General features: G+C 43.5%; 1 protein-coding gene across 13 annotated transcripts in view; it reads right to left on the bottom strand.

Moving 5' to 3' along the window:
• Positions 1 to 793: 793 nt before the first annotated feature.
• Positions 794 to 17,061, bottom strand: part of BBX (BBX high mobility group box domain containing) — a 189,098-nt gene continuing 172,830 nt past the window's right edge. For 12 of the 13 annotated variants that reach the window (XM_075908083.1, XM_075908117.1, XM_075908164.1 and 9 more), the window contains 3 exons: positions 4,914 to 5,111; positions 3,973 to 4,162; positions 794 to 2,241 (listed from right to left, as the gene is read on the bottom strand). In XM_075908083.1, coding sequence (XP_075764198.1) covers positions 2,154 to 2,241; positions 3,973 to 4,162; positions 4,914 to 5,111 — 476 coding nt within the window. In that variant the 3' untranslated portion in view covers positions 794 to 2,153. The remainder of the gene's footprint in view (positions 2,242 to 3,972; positions 4,163 to 4,913; positions 5,112 to 17,061) is intronic. The other variant, XM_075908153.1, reaches the window with a different exon arrangement.

Raw genomic sequence — 17,061 nt, 5'->3', positions numbered from 1 at the left:
ATTTTAAAAAGCCTTTTATAATGCACCTATTACTATTAAACTTTATTTCTTTTTACTTCCCTTCCTCCAGTACATGCATCTTCGAGGGTGCTATTTTACATGTATTTTAATCACATTTCTCAAGCTACCTACTTTTGATCAACACTTTCATCATTTGTTACAACGTGTGTGGTATGTTGTATAGCAGGAGTTTTCAAACTCTGGGGCATGGCTTGTAAGGGAAGCCACTGGTTGGCTGAGAGATGCTTTGTTTACCTGCACCTCCACAGGTACGGACGATCGCAGCACCCACTGGCCAGGAACGGTGATCCATAGCCAATGGGAGATGTAATCACTCCTATCTGTGGAGGCACAGGTAAACAAAGTGTTTGGTGTCCAGCAAGTGGCTTGTCCTTACAAGCTACCACCAAAGTTTGAAACTCCCTGTTGTATATAGCATTTCCCAACATTGAAACTGAAGAATTGCACTTCTCTATGGCAACAAAAGGCTAAAATCTAGCAACTATTAATAGAGTTACTTTCCATATGGCTATTACATCAAATTAGAATTACAAATCCCCCCCCCCCGAAACACATCAATTCAGTCAAGTATAAATAAGAATGCCTGATAGAACCATGTAAACTCTCATTATTTAAAGACTTAATTAAAAGAGCTTCAAACTCAACCTAATACTATCAAAACTTCAGCCAGTATGAAGAAGACTAATAGAAAATTATTGCTGGGATCCAATCTGGTAAATCTTTGTGCTATGGTGCAAAAAAAGTAGGGAAACACCTTGTGCTACGGAAGAAGTACCCTGTTGAATTTGTAGCTTTAGATTTATTTCTAGTAATCATTTTGCATCTGTTGGTAGGAAACAACCGCCTGGCTTATACAATATTTTAAGTCAATATAGTGAAGATATAATCCAAGTGATACACTTGGTGCTGGCTTCTGGGATGTATTTATGAGAGCATAATACATAAAGAAAACAAAAGTAAGGACAGGAACTGGCAGATGGATCTCTGCTGGATAGCCTAACTTTAGTCAAACATTATTCTTCAATCATGGTTTACCTGCAAACAACTTATTACTTTACCAAAACAAACTATAACTGGCTCTTTTTTATACAACCTACAAAGCCAAGTTAGACTGCGCATAGTAATTACAACAATTCCAGTGTCTGTAAAATGCAAAAGGTAGGTATATCAGTGTGCATGTATATTGAAGTCATGTCTTCAAGGTTTTCAGAATAGTGAAGTAATACTAAGGTCACTTCTGAACAATGTCATTTGTAGTACTGTTTTTGTTTATATGAGCATTTCACTCAGTCATTTAGACATCTATGCAAAATAACGGAACCCTCCAATGCATGAAAGACAAATCAATAATCTTCAGTGTTATTCTTTCCCATATGCCACTCCTTTTTCTAATGCAAACCATTCTGGTTATTCAATGCTAAATTAAAACAAACAAACAAACAAACAAAATCAAACACAGCCTGTCAGAATTTTTGCCAGTAAACTCTACCACTGTGGTGGCAAATATAAAAGTGCAGAACATCCGGACCACATGGTTGAGCAAACACCACTAACAATGGTACATCTGTCCATGCTGCCTTGAGTTCTCCATAACAGGTTTTTTTTTTAATTCCTTCTACAATATAAATGTAGGCATAACCTATTATATAAACCATCTTAGAACTTAAATCTTCATGTACAAAAATGACTAAGAATATCTAATAACTAGTGCAGTGCGTCAGTGTTTTTTTTTTTTTTTTGTATTTTTGTTTAGAATAACTAGGTATTATATGAAACTAGTTTCCATACCCTCTGGTTGGTAAAAGAGATGCTGTGTGAGCTACTGTAGAGGCAGCCTTTTTCACACACCTGTTCACTGTTTAAAAGCCTTCAATAGAAAGCAAGCTCCAGGATCATTCCATTTCTTTGTATTATTGGACAAATGACTCCACCCTCTTAGATTCTGGGTTCCAACTGGAGGAGACGTGGCCCAAGTTGCTAACTTCTGGCTTCAAGTGAAAACTGGGCCACTAACAGCAATAAGCACTTGTTTGCAGTCTATATTTTCCGTCGTATGGACTGACTAGCTTCCCTTGGTAAAGACAAGGCTAGGATATTAGGTAAAGCACAATGTTTTACAAGAAGATGGAGCTTCACTGGTCAGCGCAGGATATCAGCACTGGAGCCTGAGACATTTCTTTTGGCTGTCCATCACGTGGGAGAGGCGCTGCCCTCTGACTTCTGGAAAACACAAAACAAAACCAGAGAAAAACACCCATAATTATATGCTGAATATAATTTTTAAAACTAGAAAGGATGAAATGCCTGGATGGAGTTATTTAATTGTCTTATTCTAGAGCATCATAAATTGCAGCTGATGTCGCACTAATATATTATCTACATTGTGGCATGCTACTAGGATAGGAGTGGGGAGTAATTTTTAAAAGGGGGCCACTTCACAAATTTCTGAAGTGACCCTGGGATACCCCACAGAAGGGGCAGGGTGGGGCCAAGAGGCTTCTCTTCCCCACAGACCCTGATTGGCCTGGAGGTGGAGAAGCATGTGAAGTTTTTGCTCCCCCCACCTCCGGCGCCTAGAGAGAATCGCCAGCTATTTTAAAACAGCTGGCAGTTTTCCTCTAGGCGCTGGGACAGGAGGAGATTTCATATACTCCCCTTGCCCCAGGCCAACCAGTCCTTCAACCCCTGCCTCCAAGTGCCTCTGGCGGGGGGAAAGGAGACTGTGTGCTCCCCTGCCCCCAGGTCTCAATCGGCCTGAGGGCGGGGGAGTGGCAGGGTGACCGCGGGCTGGGTCTACTGGCTTGGCAGGCCAGATCTGGCCCATGGAAGCACTCTTGCCCATCTCTATACTAGGATATAGTCACAGAAAATGCTCTCTGAATAGACTGCAAGCCAATGGGACATCTGATTAGGCCACAGAAGCACAACGTAAAATACACAGCTAAATGATAAATTACAGGCACACAAGCGTTGCTGTTCATATTGTGACACAGCTGGAGACCTGAGAAACAAAAGATTATTGTATACTTGTTCTTTTCACTCTTATGCTGCCACCGTGTAGGGAGAGAGGAAAGGTCTCTGCCTTCACAAAGAGCATAACTGTTGCACGTGGTGGAAAAGCCTGGTTAAACTGGCTGCTCTTCTCAATGACAGTAAAGAATGTTCATATTTCTTGCAAGCAAAAACCACGTGGATGCCCTCTGCACGGTGTGTGCTTCTGCACTGTAAAGCACAACTGTGAGGGAATAAATGCCACACCTCCCCCACTCCCTTCTCAGCAAGTCGACGTTGCGCAATATGGTTCTTTTGGGATGCGTCTAGACTGCTTTCCTCTTCCAAAAGAAGAAATGCAAATGAGGAAAATGCAAATGCAAATGAAGTGCTGATTAGCATGTTTGCACGCTTCATTTGCATATCCTCTTCCGATCCTTTTTTCGGAAGAGGTTTAAAAAAAAATAAGCAGACTAGATGCAGTTCTTTTAGAAAAAAAACCCTTTTTTGAAAGAATCCTTCTTCCTCAAAAAATGAGGTTTACAGGGTTCTTTCAAAAAAAGGGTTGTTTTTTTCCCCCAAAAGAACCGCGTCTAGACTGCTTTTTTATTTTCAAAAAACCCCTTCCGAAAAAAGAATCGGAAGAGGATATGCAAAAGTGCGCGAACATGCTAATCAGCACTTCATTTGCATTTCTGTTTTCCTCATTTGCATTTTCTCTTTCGGAAGAAGAAAGCAGTCTGGACGCAGCCTTGGTGTATTATTAAAAGGCACTATGACTGGTAATTAAGCCAGTATGAACTTCACTTTACTAAAAAGTAAGCAGTCAAGAGAGAAGTAACGGTGAAAAGAAATGACAAAACCAATTGGACTCAGATGTTACATCTTTCACATTCATTTTGCATAAGTGGTGGTAAGCAGAATTCTGTCAGACAACGCAGGAATGAAGCATACACTGACCTGTGTACATTTTCCATTGCCGCTACTTCTGCTAGAGCAGCAAGGCTAAAGAATGCAGACACAGCTGGCATGCCTGGTGTAATACTATGTGTTTCCTCGGCTTCTGTGTTTCTAGAGCGCTCGTCGTTGCAGTCCGTCTCTGCACTTGATGTTTTCTGAAAACTACTCTGTGGTAGCTCCTTTTTTTCTTCTACAACAAAAGAAAAATTAAAAAACTTACAGGCAGCAGGGCAATAAAGTCAGTCATCAATATCTTGAATGGCTAGAGCTGTGTACTGAACAGTGCTTAATATAGCGGGGGTAACATGCATTTTTCCATAATTAATTGGAGATTTTATCATCTGTGTATTCCAAATTTACTTACTGGGGCACTCTGTCCTCTTCTAATGGCTAGATGATATAGGAGTGTATGAATCTGCTATGTGTTGTGATCTATCAAAATTGGATGTTTTAGTTCAGGTAGCAGAAGCAGCTCAAGCTTTTAAATCCAGAGGTCCCAAGTTCAATCCTCTTTGCTGACAACCCCACGAGGGACATCAGTTTACCCCTGTATTTATACACATTACAGGGTCAAATTTCAAATTTAACTGTACCCCCTGTGCAAGACATACTACCTTCACTTTACTGGATTGGTAGCATGGTATATTAGGAAAGGAAAACTAAGTTCCAACAGTCTCTGTATGCCCCTTCCACTCCTCATATAAGAGTTGAGACAGACTTTTTTTGACATCTAAAATTTTTATCCAACAATAAATTGCCTGTTTGGAGCTAATTGGTTTCCTAGGTGGTATGACCTAATTAGTACATGTGTTTTTACAGAATTATTTTTCCAGTACAGGCTTAGTACCTCTTCCCTATTAAGGATATGATTCTCTACTAGCTTACGCCTCCGAACCACTCTTGACAAACTAGATTTATCATAAATTTACTCATCTCCTTACCCTGAGCCCCTCCTGCTGGTGACACTCGGCCATCTGCTGTCCGAACAAGATGCGTGATCTTAGTTTTCCTCGCTTTCCTCTTTTGGCTACCGACCAAGGGTTCGTGCAGCAGTGCTGGCTCTGGAGTATTTGGGACAGATACACAAGTTTTATTCTTCCGTGCAGGCTCAATGGTGTTTTTGTCTTCTGTGAGTATGGCTGCAAAAGGACAAGTCAATTACAATTGTAAGTGAAATGTAAAACAATACAATTGCTAACTATTAACACACATGACACTTACTATACTTGGGAATAGGACTGCATGAAATGTTCACGGTTCAAACCATGTTTGTGAACTGCATCCTGTATTTTGGGTTTGCAAGGAACAGTATTGGACCAGTTCTTTCAGGTTTCCTTGAGAGACATGTTTCTATTGTTTTAAAAGGATTTAGCGAGTGCAAACAGTTTCACTGTTGGGCTGCTGTATCCCCTTCGCCCAATCTCCTTTGTTGGGCAAAGTATTGCCACTTCTTGCTGCAAGAGGACATTTTTGGTGAGCGGTAGTCTGCTGTAGACGTGATACAACACAATACTTAGCACTCACAGTGCTTTTCGTCTTCAGAGGGAGTTAACTAATTAATGACCTCTGGGAGCTGGATAAGGATAATCCCCACTTTACAGATAGGGGAACTGTCAGCAAAGATAGGTTAAATGATCAGTATAAAGTGAGAGTGTTGAGTCAAAGAAAAATTAGAACACTGGAATTCTCAACTTTCATTCTCAATCTTACTCTCTCCACCTACACTTTGCTGTCAGCTCAAATGGATAATATTGTTGCCCATTTAAAGAATAATAAATACACAAATAAGGAAATGATGAAAGGGAATTAAATAAGACTGGTTAAAAGGTAAACACGTAAAAGGAGAAAACAGACAAGGAATAAAATATTACATGAGAGAACTAGTGTATACCTGAATACAGACTTTGTCTACAGAACAACAGCTACAGCAGCATAATGACAGTGCTGCTGTTGTGCGGATGGAAGAGTTGTAAAATATGTCTACATTGCACAGTCAGAAGGGGTTTTCCCATCTCTGTACTTGTGACCTCTCCAAGAAGGGGTGGGGTGGGGGCTGTAGCTAGGTCAACATTCAAATTCTTAAATTGACATAGCTAATGGGTCGACCTAACTATTACACAGGGCACAACATTCTTCACTGCCCTGAGCAATGTAGCTAGGTCAATCTAGCTACAACCAGCTGGTGTCTTTCAACAGGAGCTCTCTCTCTTTCTTTCATGATTTGAAGATGTGCATACTGTATGCATTAGCACTTCTCAAGACCTCAGGGGGAAGTGCCAACAAATAATATCTAGATTTAGTTCACCCTAAAATCTGGTCTTCTAAAAATAATTCAGTCTGTTTGCATGTTTCTAGATTTGATAAAAGCATACAGCAGCTCTCATCTATCACTTCTACTTATCAGAAGCTATTATCCTCCATGCATCAGTAATGTGGTGTTACTGCTGGGCAAGAGACAGGGGAAGAGCAGTAAGCAGATTGACCCACTATATGCAACAGCGAAATCTAGTGAATCTGGTAATTTAGATTTAGTGAAATCAACTGGGTTTGAAGACTCCACTTAAAAAAGTAATAATAGATATTATTAATTGACAGCCTCCTCTTTAGATGTCCTATTTTGTGTTTTATAAAGATTGATTTGTGTGCTAATCTAATGATTTTCTACCTTTGAATTACAAGTAATGTTTTGATTTGGTGACTTGATCTTAATTTGACCTTATTTTGAAACTGTACAATTTAATCTTTAGTTTAGAAGAGTTTACAATGGTTTAATCTTAATATGTTTTCTTGATTTTATTTTTGATTGTTAGCTTTAATAAAATGTATACAAAAAAAACCCAGAAAGAAGAAACAGGCAATGGTTAGAACAGAGGCTGTGTCCAGACTCCATGCCTCCGTTGACGGAGGCATGTAGATTAGCCAGATCGGAAGAGGGAAATGAAGCCGCGATTAAAATAATCGCGGCTTCATTTAAATTTAAATGGCTGCCCCGATCTGCCGATCAGCTGTTTGTCGGCAGATCGGGAGAGTCTGGACGCGAGAGTCTGTTTCACGAGGCTTACCTGTGTCGATGAAGAAAGGCTTCTTTGTCGGGGCATCGCGTCCAGACTCTCCCGATCTGCCGACAAACAGCTGATCGGCAGATCGGGGCAGCCATTTAAATTTAAATGAAGCCGCGATTATTTTAATCGCGGCTTCATTTCCCTCTTCCGATCTGGCTAATCTACATGCCTCCGTCGACGGAGGCATGGAGTCTGGACACAGCCAGACAAAGGAAGAGATTAAAAACCATTAGGAAAATAGGCAAAGGTGAAGGTTAAACAAAAAAGAAAGAGTAAAACGTCAGAACATAAGAACGGCCATACTGGGTCAGACCAAAGGCCCATCTAGCCCAGTATCTGTCTTCCGAAGTGACCAATGCCAGATGCCCAAGAAGGAGTGAACAGAACAGGTAGTCAAAGGTACGTCTAGACTTCATCCTTCTGTCGGCAGAGGGATGCAGATTAGACAGGTCGACATTTCAAAAGAGGCAGGGATTTAAATATCCTGTGTCTAAGTTGCATAAAAATGGCCGCTACATTTTGGCAACTCAGCACTTTGTCGGCAAAAAGTGTCAGTCTAGAGGGGGATCTGTCAAGAAAGAAAGCCTTTTTCGACAGATCCCTTACGCCTCCTGCAAGGAGGTTAACAGGATCTGTTGAAAAAGGCTTTCTTTCTTGACAGATCCCCCTCTAGACCGCCACTTTTTACCAACAAAGTGCTGAGTTAGCAAAATGCGACAGCCATTTGTATGCAAATTAGACATGGGATATTTAAATCCCTGCCTCATTTGCAATGTCGACCTGCCTAATCTGCATCCCTCTGTCAGCAGAGGCATGTAGGCTAGACATACCCCAAGGCTATGTCTAGACTGCAGGCTTCTTTCAAAAGAGGCTCTTTCGAAAGCATCTTTCGAAAGAGCCTCTTTCGAAAGAGAGCATCTAGACTGCACGGAGAAATTTCGAAAAAGCGGCTTGCTTTTTCGAAAGAAAGCATCCAGTGAGTCTGGATGCTCTCTTTTGAAGAAGCCCTATTTACATTGAAGAACGCCTTCTTTCGAAAGAGGAACTTTCGAAAGAAGGCGTTCTTCCTCGTGAAATGAGGTTTACCGCCATCAAAAGAAAAGCCGCGTTCTTTCGAATTAATTTCGAAAGAACGCGGCTTGAGTCTGGACGCAGGGGAAGTTTTTTCGAAAAAAGGCTACTTTTTTCGAAAAAACCCCTGAGTCTGGACACAGCCCAAGTGATCCCTCTCTGTCTTTCCATTTCCAGACCCTGACAAACAGAGGCTGGGGACACCATTCCTACCCATTTTGGCTAATAAATATTAATGAACCTAACCTCCATGAACGTATCTAATTTTTTTTGGAACCCTGTTAAAATCCTGGTCTTCACAACATCCTTTGGCAAGGAGTTCCACAGGTTGACTTTGCACTGTGTGAAGAAAACGTCCTTTCATTTGTTTTAAGTCTGCTATCTATTAATTTCATTTGGTGACTCCTACTTCTTAGGTGTGGGCTTAAGAAATAGTGAAATGTCATAGTTAGACACAAAGCTAAGTATCTGATTCTTTCCCCATGAATTTAAATCTGAATTTATTCTGTTGAATTTCTTCACCCTAGCCCCAGCCCCAAATCTATTCTCACCATCTGATCCATAAAGGCAAACCTTTAATAGGTATATGTGACTTCAGTTAACTCTTCTTCTAGGTTTCTAGATTTCTTAATGTGACATCTACCTTCAAAATGTAATATTTACCACTCTGCGTTAGCAGAAAATTCAGGTTTGATGTTTCCCCTTGGTGGTTCTCGCCTGCCTAGCCTAAATGGAACACTGACACACAATGAAAGCAACTCTCTCTATATTAGGTACCCTCTTCCCATACCATTTTGTCAGCTTACAGGGCCATGGACAAACAGGATTATGGATTCACTTCAACACGATTAGGGATAGTTGCTTTTATTAATTTCTTTATGTCACCACTATTACAGGGTTAATACTGCCAAATGGTTACACAGCTACTGCAAGGTGACACATCAATAAGTGCAGGCAATGCATAAAAGAGTAACAGGCACTTAGAAATGCTTATGTCCCTTAAGTCTGCAGGGAGTCCCGTCACCATGCACCAGGGTTGCAGTGGACGTGGCTCCAGCTGGGGGAAATCTGGGCACCCTCAAGGTTAGGGACCAGACTCCCAATGATCTTATACCTTAGGGCTTCGTCTACACTGGCCACAATTTCCGGAAAAGGGATGCAAATCAGGTAAGTCAGGATAGGGAAATCCGTGGGGGATTTAAATATCCCCCGCGGATTTAAATAAACATGTCCGCCGCTTTTTTTCCGGCTTGGGGAAAAGCTGGAAAAAAAGCATCTAGACTGGCACGATCCTCCGGAATAAAGCCCTTTTACTTCAAAGTAGGAATAAGAGATCCTCTTGAAAAGGGCTTTATTCCGGAGGATCGCGCCAGTCTAGACGCTTTTTTTCCGGCTTTTCCCCAAGCCGGAAAAAAAGTGGCGGACATGTTTATTTAAATCCGCGGGGGATAGTTAAATCCCCCGCGGATTTCCCTATCCTGACTTACCTGATTTGCATCCCTTTTCCGGAAATTGTGGCCCGTGTAGACGTAGCCTAGCTGTTTACTGAGTGTGCGTGCACTGGCTCAATGCCACTTCCAACATTCCCACGGAGCTGAAAACCAAGGTCATGTTATTTATCCCATACACGGCTCTCATCTAGAAAGCATAGGGCTGTGGCTGATGAAGGCCCTCTGATAAAGAACACCTGGTATTTCTGCCTGCAGGGATCATGGCTGGCCTAGAGGAATAGAAATGTAACCCCTGCAGGCCTACACATGGCTTACACTACACACATCCAGTAAGTCAGCCACAGTAGCACTACTTGCTCTCCACTGGGATGAAAGTCCCTGAAGAACACAGGGCTTAAAAAAAACTGAAGTGGTGATTTTTTTCAGCCTGGTTAAGCTTTTCTGAATCTGGCCCCTTAGGTTATTGCTGGACTCGAAACAGCGCATTGGGAACACAGGCTGAACCTCCAAAAGCTGGGACTCCGCTCTGGCAACATCCGTGGTCCAGCAGGGCTCGGATGTTGCTAGATCAGAGAGCTTCGGTGCTCAGGAATGAGAACCGGCTGGGAGCCCAGTTCCCAAGGAACCCCAGACAGGCAGGGAAGCAGCAGGACTAGCGAGCCCTGTCCCTGGGGAGTGCTGGCTGGGCGGGGCAGCAGTGGGGCAGCCAGTGGCAAAAGCAGGGCAGCCGGCAAGCCCCATCCCCAGGGATTCCCGGTCAGGTGGGGGAGAAGCGGGGCCACAGCAGCTGGGGAGCTCCATCTTTGGGAAGCCCCAGTGGGCTGGAACCCAAGTCCAAGCCCTGCAGGCTGGAGGCCAGTGGCTGTGGGGCTGGAGCGGAGCCAGCCACAGGAAGGGGGAGCATCCTGGAAGGCAGAAAACCTCCCCATATCTGGCAAATTCCCTCATTCGCGATGGTCAGGTCCCCAGGATGCTGGACCAGGTAGTACAGTGCCTCAGAGCTCCTGGGGCAACTCATGCATGAAGAACAACAAGCAGATTTTCTGCCCAAGCATCCTGCCCTCAGGAGCAGCATGGCACTGCTATGCCTTGTCATGAGGCGCATGCACCTATCTTACTGCCAACCAGTGCTGAGCTGATGTTGGGGATCATGACTCATCTTTACTGTAATATAAGAACAGCCATACCAGGTCAGACCAAAGGCCCATCTAGCCCAGTATCCTGTCTTCTGACAGCGGCTAACTCCAGGTGGCCCAGAGTGAACAGAACAGGTCATCATCAAGGGATCCTTCTCCTATCATCCATTTCCGGCCCCTGACAAAAAGGAGTTAGGAAAACCATTTCTACCCATTCTGGCTAATAAGTATTGATGGAACTAACCTCCATGAATTTATCTAGTTCTTTTTTGAACCCTGTTATAGTTTTGGACTTCACAACCTCCTCTGGCAAAGAGTTCCATAGGTTGACTGTGCGTGGTGTGAAGAAAAACTTCCTTTTGTTTGTTTTAAACTTGCTCATTATTTTCCGTTAGGTGACCCCTAGTTCCTGTGGTAAATAACAGAATTTCCTTATAATTGTGGCAGTGCTGGCAACCATTGCATGGCTGGGGGGAGAGGGGAGAGAGTTCTATTGGAGTAAATAACACTTTCTTATTTCTTTTCTCCACACCAGTCATGATTTTATAGACCATTGTCATATTCCCTCTTAAATCAATTATTTTCCAAGCTAAGTCTCAGTCTTATTATATTTCTACGTATGGAAGCTGTTCCATTCCCCATATCATTTTGTTGTCCCTTTTCCAATGCCGATATATATATTTTTTTGGGGTGGAGCGACCACATCTGTACCCAGTATTCAAGATGTAAACGTAACTATGGTTTGGTATAACAGCATTTTTTCTTGTTATCTATCCCTTTCCTAAAGAGCCCTAATATTCTGTTAGCATTTTTGACTGCCACGGTGTCCAGAGTGGATATTTTTGAAGAAAGAGCCACAATGACTTCAAGATCTCCTTTCTGAGTGGTAACATCTAATTTGGACCCCTTCATTATATATATAGGTTCTCCAATGTGCACCCTTTCCCCTTGATCAACATTCAATTTTCTTTGCCATTTTGTTGCTCAGTTCTACCCCCTTTCCAGTGCAGTAATTGGGAGTAATCCGTATCTTCCCCACAAGCACCCTCCTTACGGTCACCACAGTCACTGTGCCTGACAGCGACTAGGAAGGTGATGAGCTATTGTCTTCCCATTCTCATGCCCAATTACTTAAAACCACTGCTTTATTGGAATTAAGAAATTAAAAAAAAAAAAAGCTTTCATATCCAAAGAAAAAATAGCTGGTATGAGCAATACCACATACAAAATGACTATGAGGTGACAAAATCCAAATAAGTGTGCAAACTGTGCTAATACATCCCTTAACCCCGCAACTGCAGAATTTGCTATGGAATTTATCCTTGCTGCAAGAATTGGGCTCCAGAATTCAAACTTGCATTGCAATCACCCACTACCACGGCAGAACTCCCCACCCCCAAACATGTGAGATATGGAGGAGAGGGGCAAAATTGGTTCTCATGGATGGGTACGAAGACATTGAAGTCCTGCAGGACCCACTCTCCGGCCTCCCTGTTCTAAAAGCAGCAATGCTACCAGCACTGCCACAATTATGCCTGTGCTGCTGCTGGTGGCGGTGCTGCTTTTAGAGACGGGTGGGCTAGGGCGATCATGTTGTATGCGGTGTGGGAGGACTATTATTTAAATCCTGATCCCTTTCCACCATGCCCACTACCACAGCTCAGACACTGTTTGTTGAATTTTTATCCCTTTCCCACTATTATGGAAGCGGGATCCCAGTCTTGGTACAAAGTAGAGCTTTTGCAAAACAAACAAGCAAACAAATTAATAATAAATAACCCCCCTCAAGAGTTTCAGATTACAAGTAATGGAGAGGGACATGCAACAAATTCCATGAATGGTAACGGTGATGATGGTGTGTGTGTGTGGGGGGGGGAGATTGCAAATATTTGCAGACCCCTGCTATAGAGAGAAGCCTGCCATATGACAGAGGACCAGAAGCAGCCAATGCAGGAATTCTCCAACTTCTGAATACCTGAGTGAAAATTAAGAGCATGTTCTCTGACTTTCACTGTCTTGTGCTGATTGGTTGTTTGTGCCAATCTTTCTACTTTCTCTTAATAATCTCTTCTCATCAACTTCATCCTACACTAGTTCCTCTTACTCCTTTTCCTTCCACTTACTTTCCAGATAGCTGATCCCCGTCTAAGTAACCAACCCTTCACTCCAAAATAAAATAAATGGAATCAACATGACATTTGCCACCATTCCATTGTTCACTGTATTGTGTTCTAAACTTCCCCCCACCCTGTGTCCATTCTATTTACACAATGCTGTCTCACTGTTTTCCTTCTACTCTCCTGTCTGTATTTATATGTTTGGTCTTCTTTTAGATGGTAAGCACTTGGGAGTCAGGGGCAGTCTTTCTATTCTGTGTTTGTACAGTACCTAGCATAACAGGGTTCTGTTCTCTGACTGGCACTCCCAGGCACTATTCAAGACAATAAAACAACATATATTACACAAATACACACACGCTTTTCTAGATCTTATGGCTGCCAAGAAAACATTGAAAACATGAACTAAGAGTGAAATGAAACATTATTTTGTACTGAGAAGTGTAAACTGCCCTCAGTTAAACTCCATGATGATGTTACATCTCTAAAACCTAAACGCAAGTGTTTACATTTCAATCTGTCTAACTTATTCACGGCTTTTTAGCTGAAACATCCAGCTAAAGGTCATATCTCACAATCACAAATTACCTCCCATGCTTTACCAGGTGCCACGCAAGCTCCAGCTGTCCCTGTTATTAAAACATCCAGTTTTCCCCACTTTCATTTTTTTTATGCAGGTGTGTATTGTCAGTGCAAAAAAATCTGTGACATGCAGAAAACGAGGCCAGCTCTAATCAAGATTTTATACCAAATTAAACACAGTGGGAAATTTCTCATTATATATTTGATTATTTACATTAAAATAAGAGACTTTTAATTAAAGCTGCTACAGATTTTCCAGTTTACTACATCAGAATGATACAAGAGATGCAAACTGTCCTTTAAAAAGTAAACTAGTTAAACACCATGTTTTACCGCTTAACCATGGAGCAGCTCCCTACCTGTATCACACCACGGGTGGGTGAGGGGCTGCTGCAGCCTGGCAGGACTGTTGGTTAACCAGTTATTGGGTAAGCATCACCCGATAAGGGTCCCTGGTAATGGGAGAGCAGAGCTGCCTGCTACCTGGCATGTTTCCAGGTGGCAGATAGGAGGCAGCCTCTCTTGTGAGAGGTCTGCTGCAAAATACGCACGTCTCATCGTGCTAATATGCAGCCATGGACCAGTGGCAGCAATGCTACCAGGGTGTGATGGAACATCAGTTGGCATCCGTTGTACTGATAAAAAAAAAAAAAAAAATCACATGTTCCCAATGACGGCGTTGTGACATGGTGAGTGTAGCCTGCCATTAAATAAGGCTGCCGCCTCCACTGCCTTGTGGGTTCGCCTGGGAGGGTGGAAGGCTAAAGGAAGAAACTCCAGAAAGAAAATCCCTCACTGCCTTGCGAGTAGTTTCGGAAGAATCAAAGACTACGGGAGTAAACCCAAACAGAAAATCAGGAGCCCTAAGGCAGCTAGCAGGAAGGACACGTCCAATCTGTTTTCCGGCATCTCCTACAATCAATCCAGTTCCAAACATATAGACTTTTGTCTTTCCTTTGGGCTTAACTGGAAGGTTCGAGAGGGGGATAGAGTCCTTGGGCAATGCATGATCTCCAGATTACCTGCCCAGGAAATGCAGCAGAAGACAACATGGAGAGGACACTTCATCCTTGTTGTTAAGCATGGTCATAACACAGAAAGTAGCAGATACCAGTTATAAGCCTTCCTAAATGGGCGAAGAGGAAGACGCCAGGGGTCACTTTTGATGGTGGGAGGAGTCATCACACTCCACTGGTCAGCTACCGCTCGCCTTAAGCCGGGCAGTCCCCAGACAATTAGGTGCTGACCCACCACGACTGCCCGTCTCATTGGGTGTATGGGACTAGACCAAAAGTAAAAAAGCAGACAAAATCATGTACCTAGCAGTAATAGAAAAACCTCAAATTTCAGACTGGGAACGTGAAACGAAAGAACCACGTGTCCGATGATATGACCATAATCATCAGAAAATCTGTGCTACTAGACCAACAACTCATCAGGTTGAACATCGACATTGCTGCCCTACAAGAGACTAGATCTGTCGATTATAGATCCATAAGAGAGTCCCACTATACCTTTTTTTGGCAAGGAAAACATAGTGATGAGAAACGCCTGTATGGAGTTGGTTTTGCCATTTGCAACTTGCTGCTCAAGTCAATAGACATGCCTAGTGCTGTATCCGAGCGCATCATGACTCTTCGACTATTCACTGAATCAGGCTACGTCAACATCATCAGTGCTTACGCACCAACTCTGACAACAAATAGCGCAGATAAAGATCACTTTTATGAGAGCTTGCATAAAGTAGCTGATTCTCTCTCATCAGGTAACCAACTTTTCATTCTGGGAGACTTCAATGCAAGAGTACTTCATCATGGCCTATTTGCCTGGGACATCATGGCACTGGAAAATGAATGAGAATGGCCAAGGGCTACTTGAATTTTGTTATATTAATGAACTCTGCATAACAAACACCTTCCCTGGAAAAGAATGCCACAAAGTTTCTTGGCGCCACTCGCGCCAAGAAAGGACCTAAACTGTGTAAAGTCCACATGTACCTATCATAGTGCTGACTGACATGGACCACTCCCTCATTGTCAGTAAAACAAAACTAAAAGCGAAAAAATTCCATCAAACCACAGTGAACAGAAAGCCAAAAATTAACTGTGTGAACACAAGGAATAGTGGAGACTTTGCCAAAGCCTTTGCAAAAAAGTGAGAAGAGAATGCACATGTAGAATCAGTTGAAGAAACATGGCAAACTTTTCATAGTGCTATTTATGAAGCAGCCCCCCTCCTCTGACCTAAGCACGGAGCTGCCACAGCTGGAGAAGAGGCACAGCTCTCTGCTGGCCCAGAATAGAGCTGCTATGGCACCTCAGCTCCCCAGCTGGTGGGCAGAGGTGACACTCTGTGCCCTTGCTCCGAGGCCCTGCCCTCTCCTGAGCCATCTTTCAATATTCGCTCAATTACGTCAGTTTTGAGGCCTGTGCTTGATTTGGTGATTCTGCCTCTTTTCTGTCTGGTTTGATGAGAAGAAATCTGCTGCAGCTCCAGCCGGCGCAGCCAGGGGAGGGGGTGCATGCCCCCCCCTCACTGAGACAGGGCCAGCTTTGTCTGCTCCTTGTGCTCTCCAGCCAGAGGGAGGAATGCGGCAAACTCTGCACTTTCCCCTCGCTCCCTGATGAAGGGGAACAGCCTGAAATGTCCCCATATGAATGGGGAGGAAGCTTCAGCCCCTCCTTCCTCCCTAAAGGCTGGCTTAGGGAGTGGGAGGCTCAGGGCTGGCACAGACCTGGAGCAGGGGGCACATCTCCAGCCAGCCCCTTTCAGCTACCTGGTGATTCTCTCTCTCTCCTGTATGGTTTCATGAGAAGCAATTCCATTCAGGCACATCCCATTGTCCTGCTGTAACCGCCACTGGGTGGATTTGAACCTGGGACTTCTGAAGCAGAGTATAGGAGCCTCTACCCTCTGAGCTAAAAACCAGCTGGCTCCCAGCCCATGCTGTAGAGGTCTCTTGATCTTAACTGTTCCTGTGGTCTAGGCACCACTTGCATTGCTCAGTAACCACACTAGATGTGTGGGTTACATACTTCCCCTAGGTGAGGACGCACGTCCCGAGCTTCCGAGACCCAGTTGAGATACTGACGAGCCCCCACTTGTAACCACCACCAGGCGGATTTGAACCTGGGACCTTAGGAGCTGACAATAGGAGCCTCCACCCTCGGAGCTAAAAGCCAGCTGGCTCCCAGCCCATTCTGTAGAGGTCTCTTGATCTTAATTGTTGCTGTGGTCTAGGTACCATTTGCATTGCTCAGTAGGTGTATGGGTTACACTGCCACAACCAAGCCCTTACATAGGTTTAAAGTTACAATAAGAGGAAACTGTATACCAGATTGGTAGTCCCAGTTCTTACTGGTTAGGAGGAGTTCTTGAACACACACTCTCATTCTCTCAAATGTATAGCAGAATACCACTGATGACATAGCATTTCTTTAGCACTGATTGCTTCACAGCTGGGGATGGTCTATGCAAATATAGCAGAAGTAGGCCATGCAGGTAAGAACGCAGCGCACAGACAAAATAACATCAGTACATGCAACAGGGCAGGGAATGAAAAGGGGCCCCATGGATAAGCTCCAGAGAGAAGGAATGAGCATAGAGGAAATGGGAGAATTGGAGGAGTAGGACTGCATTATCGGAGGAATTGCATAAAGTGGGTCAGGAC

Source organism: Pelodiscus sinensis, chromosome 1 (genome assembly GCF_049634645.1).
Source record: "Pelodiscus sinensis isolate JC-2024 chromosome 1, ASM4963464v1, whole genome shotgun sequence".
In the NCBI taxonomy this organism is placed as follows: Eukaryota; Metazoa; Chordata; order Testudines; family Trionychidae; genus Pelodiscus; species Pelodiscus sinensis.
The sequence above is the reverse complement of the archived record's forward strand: the minus strand, read 5'-3'. Positions and strand labels throughout refer to the sequence as shown.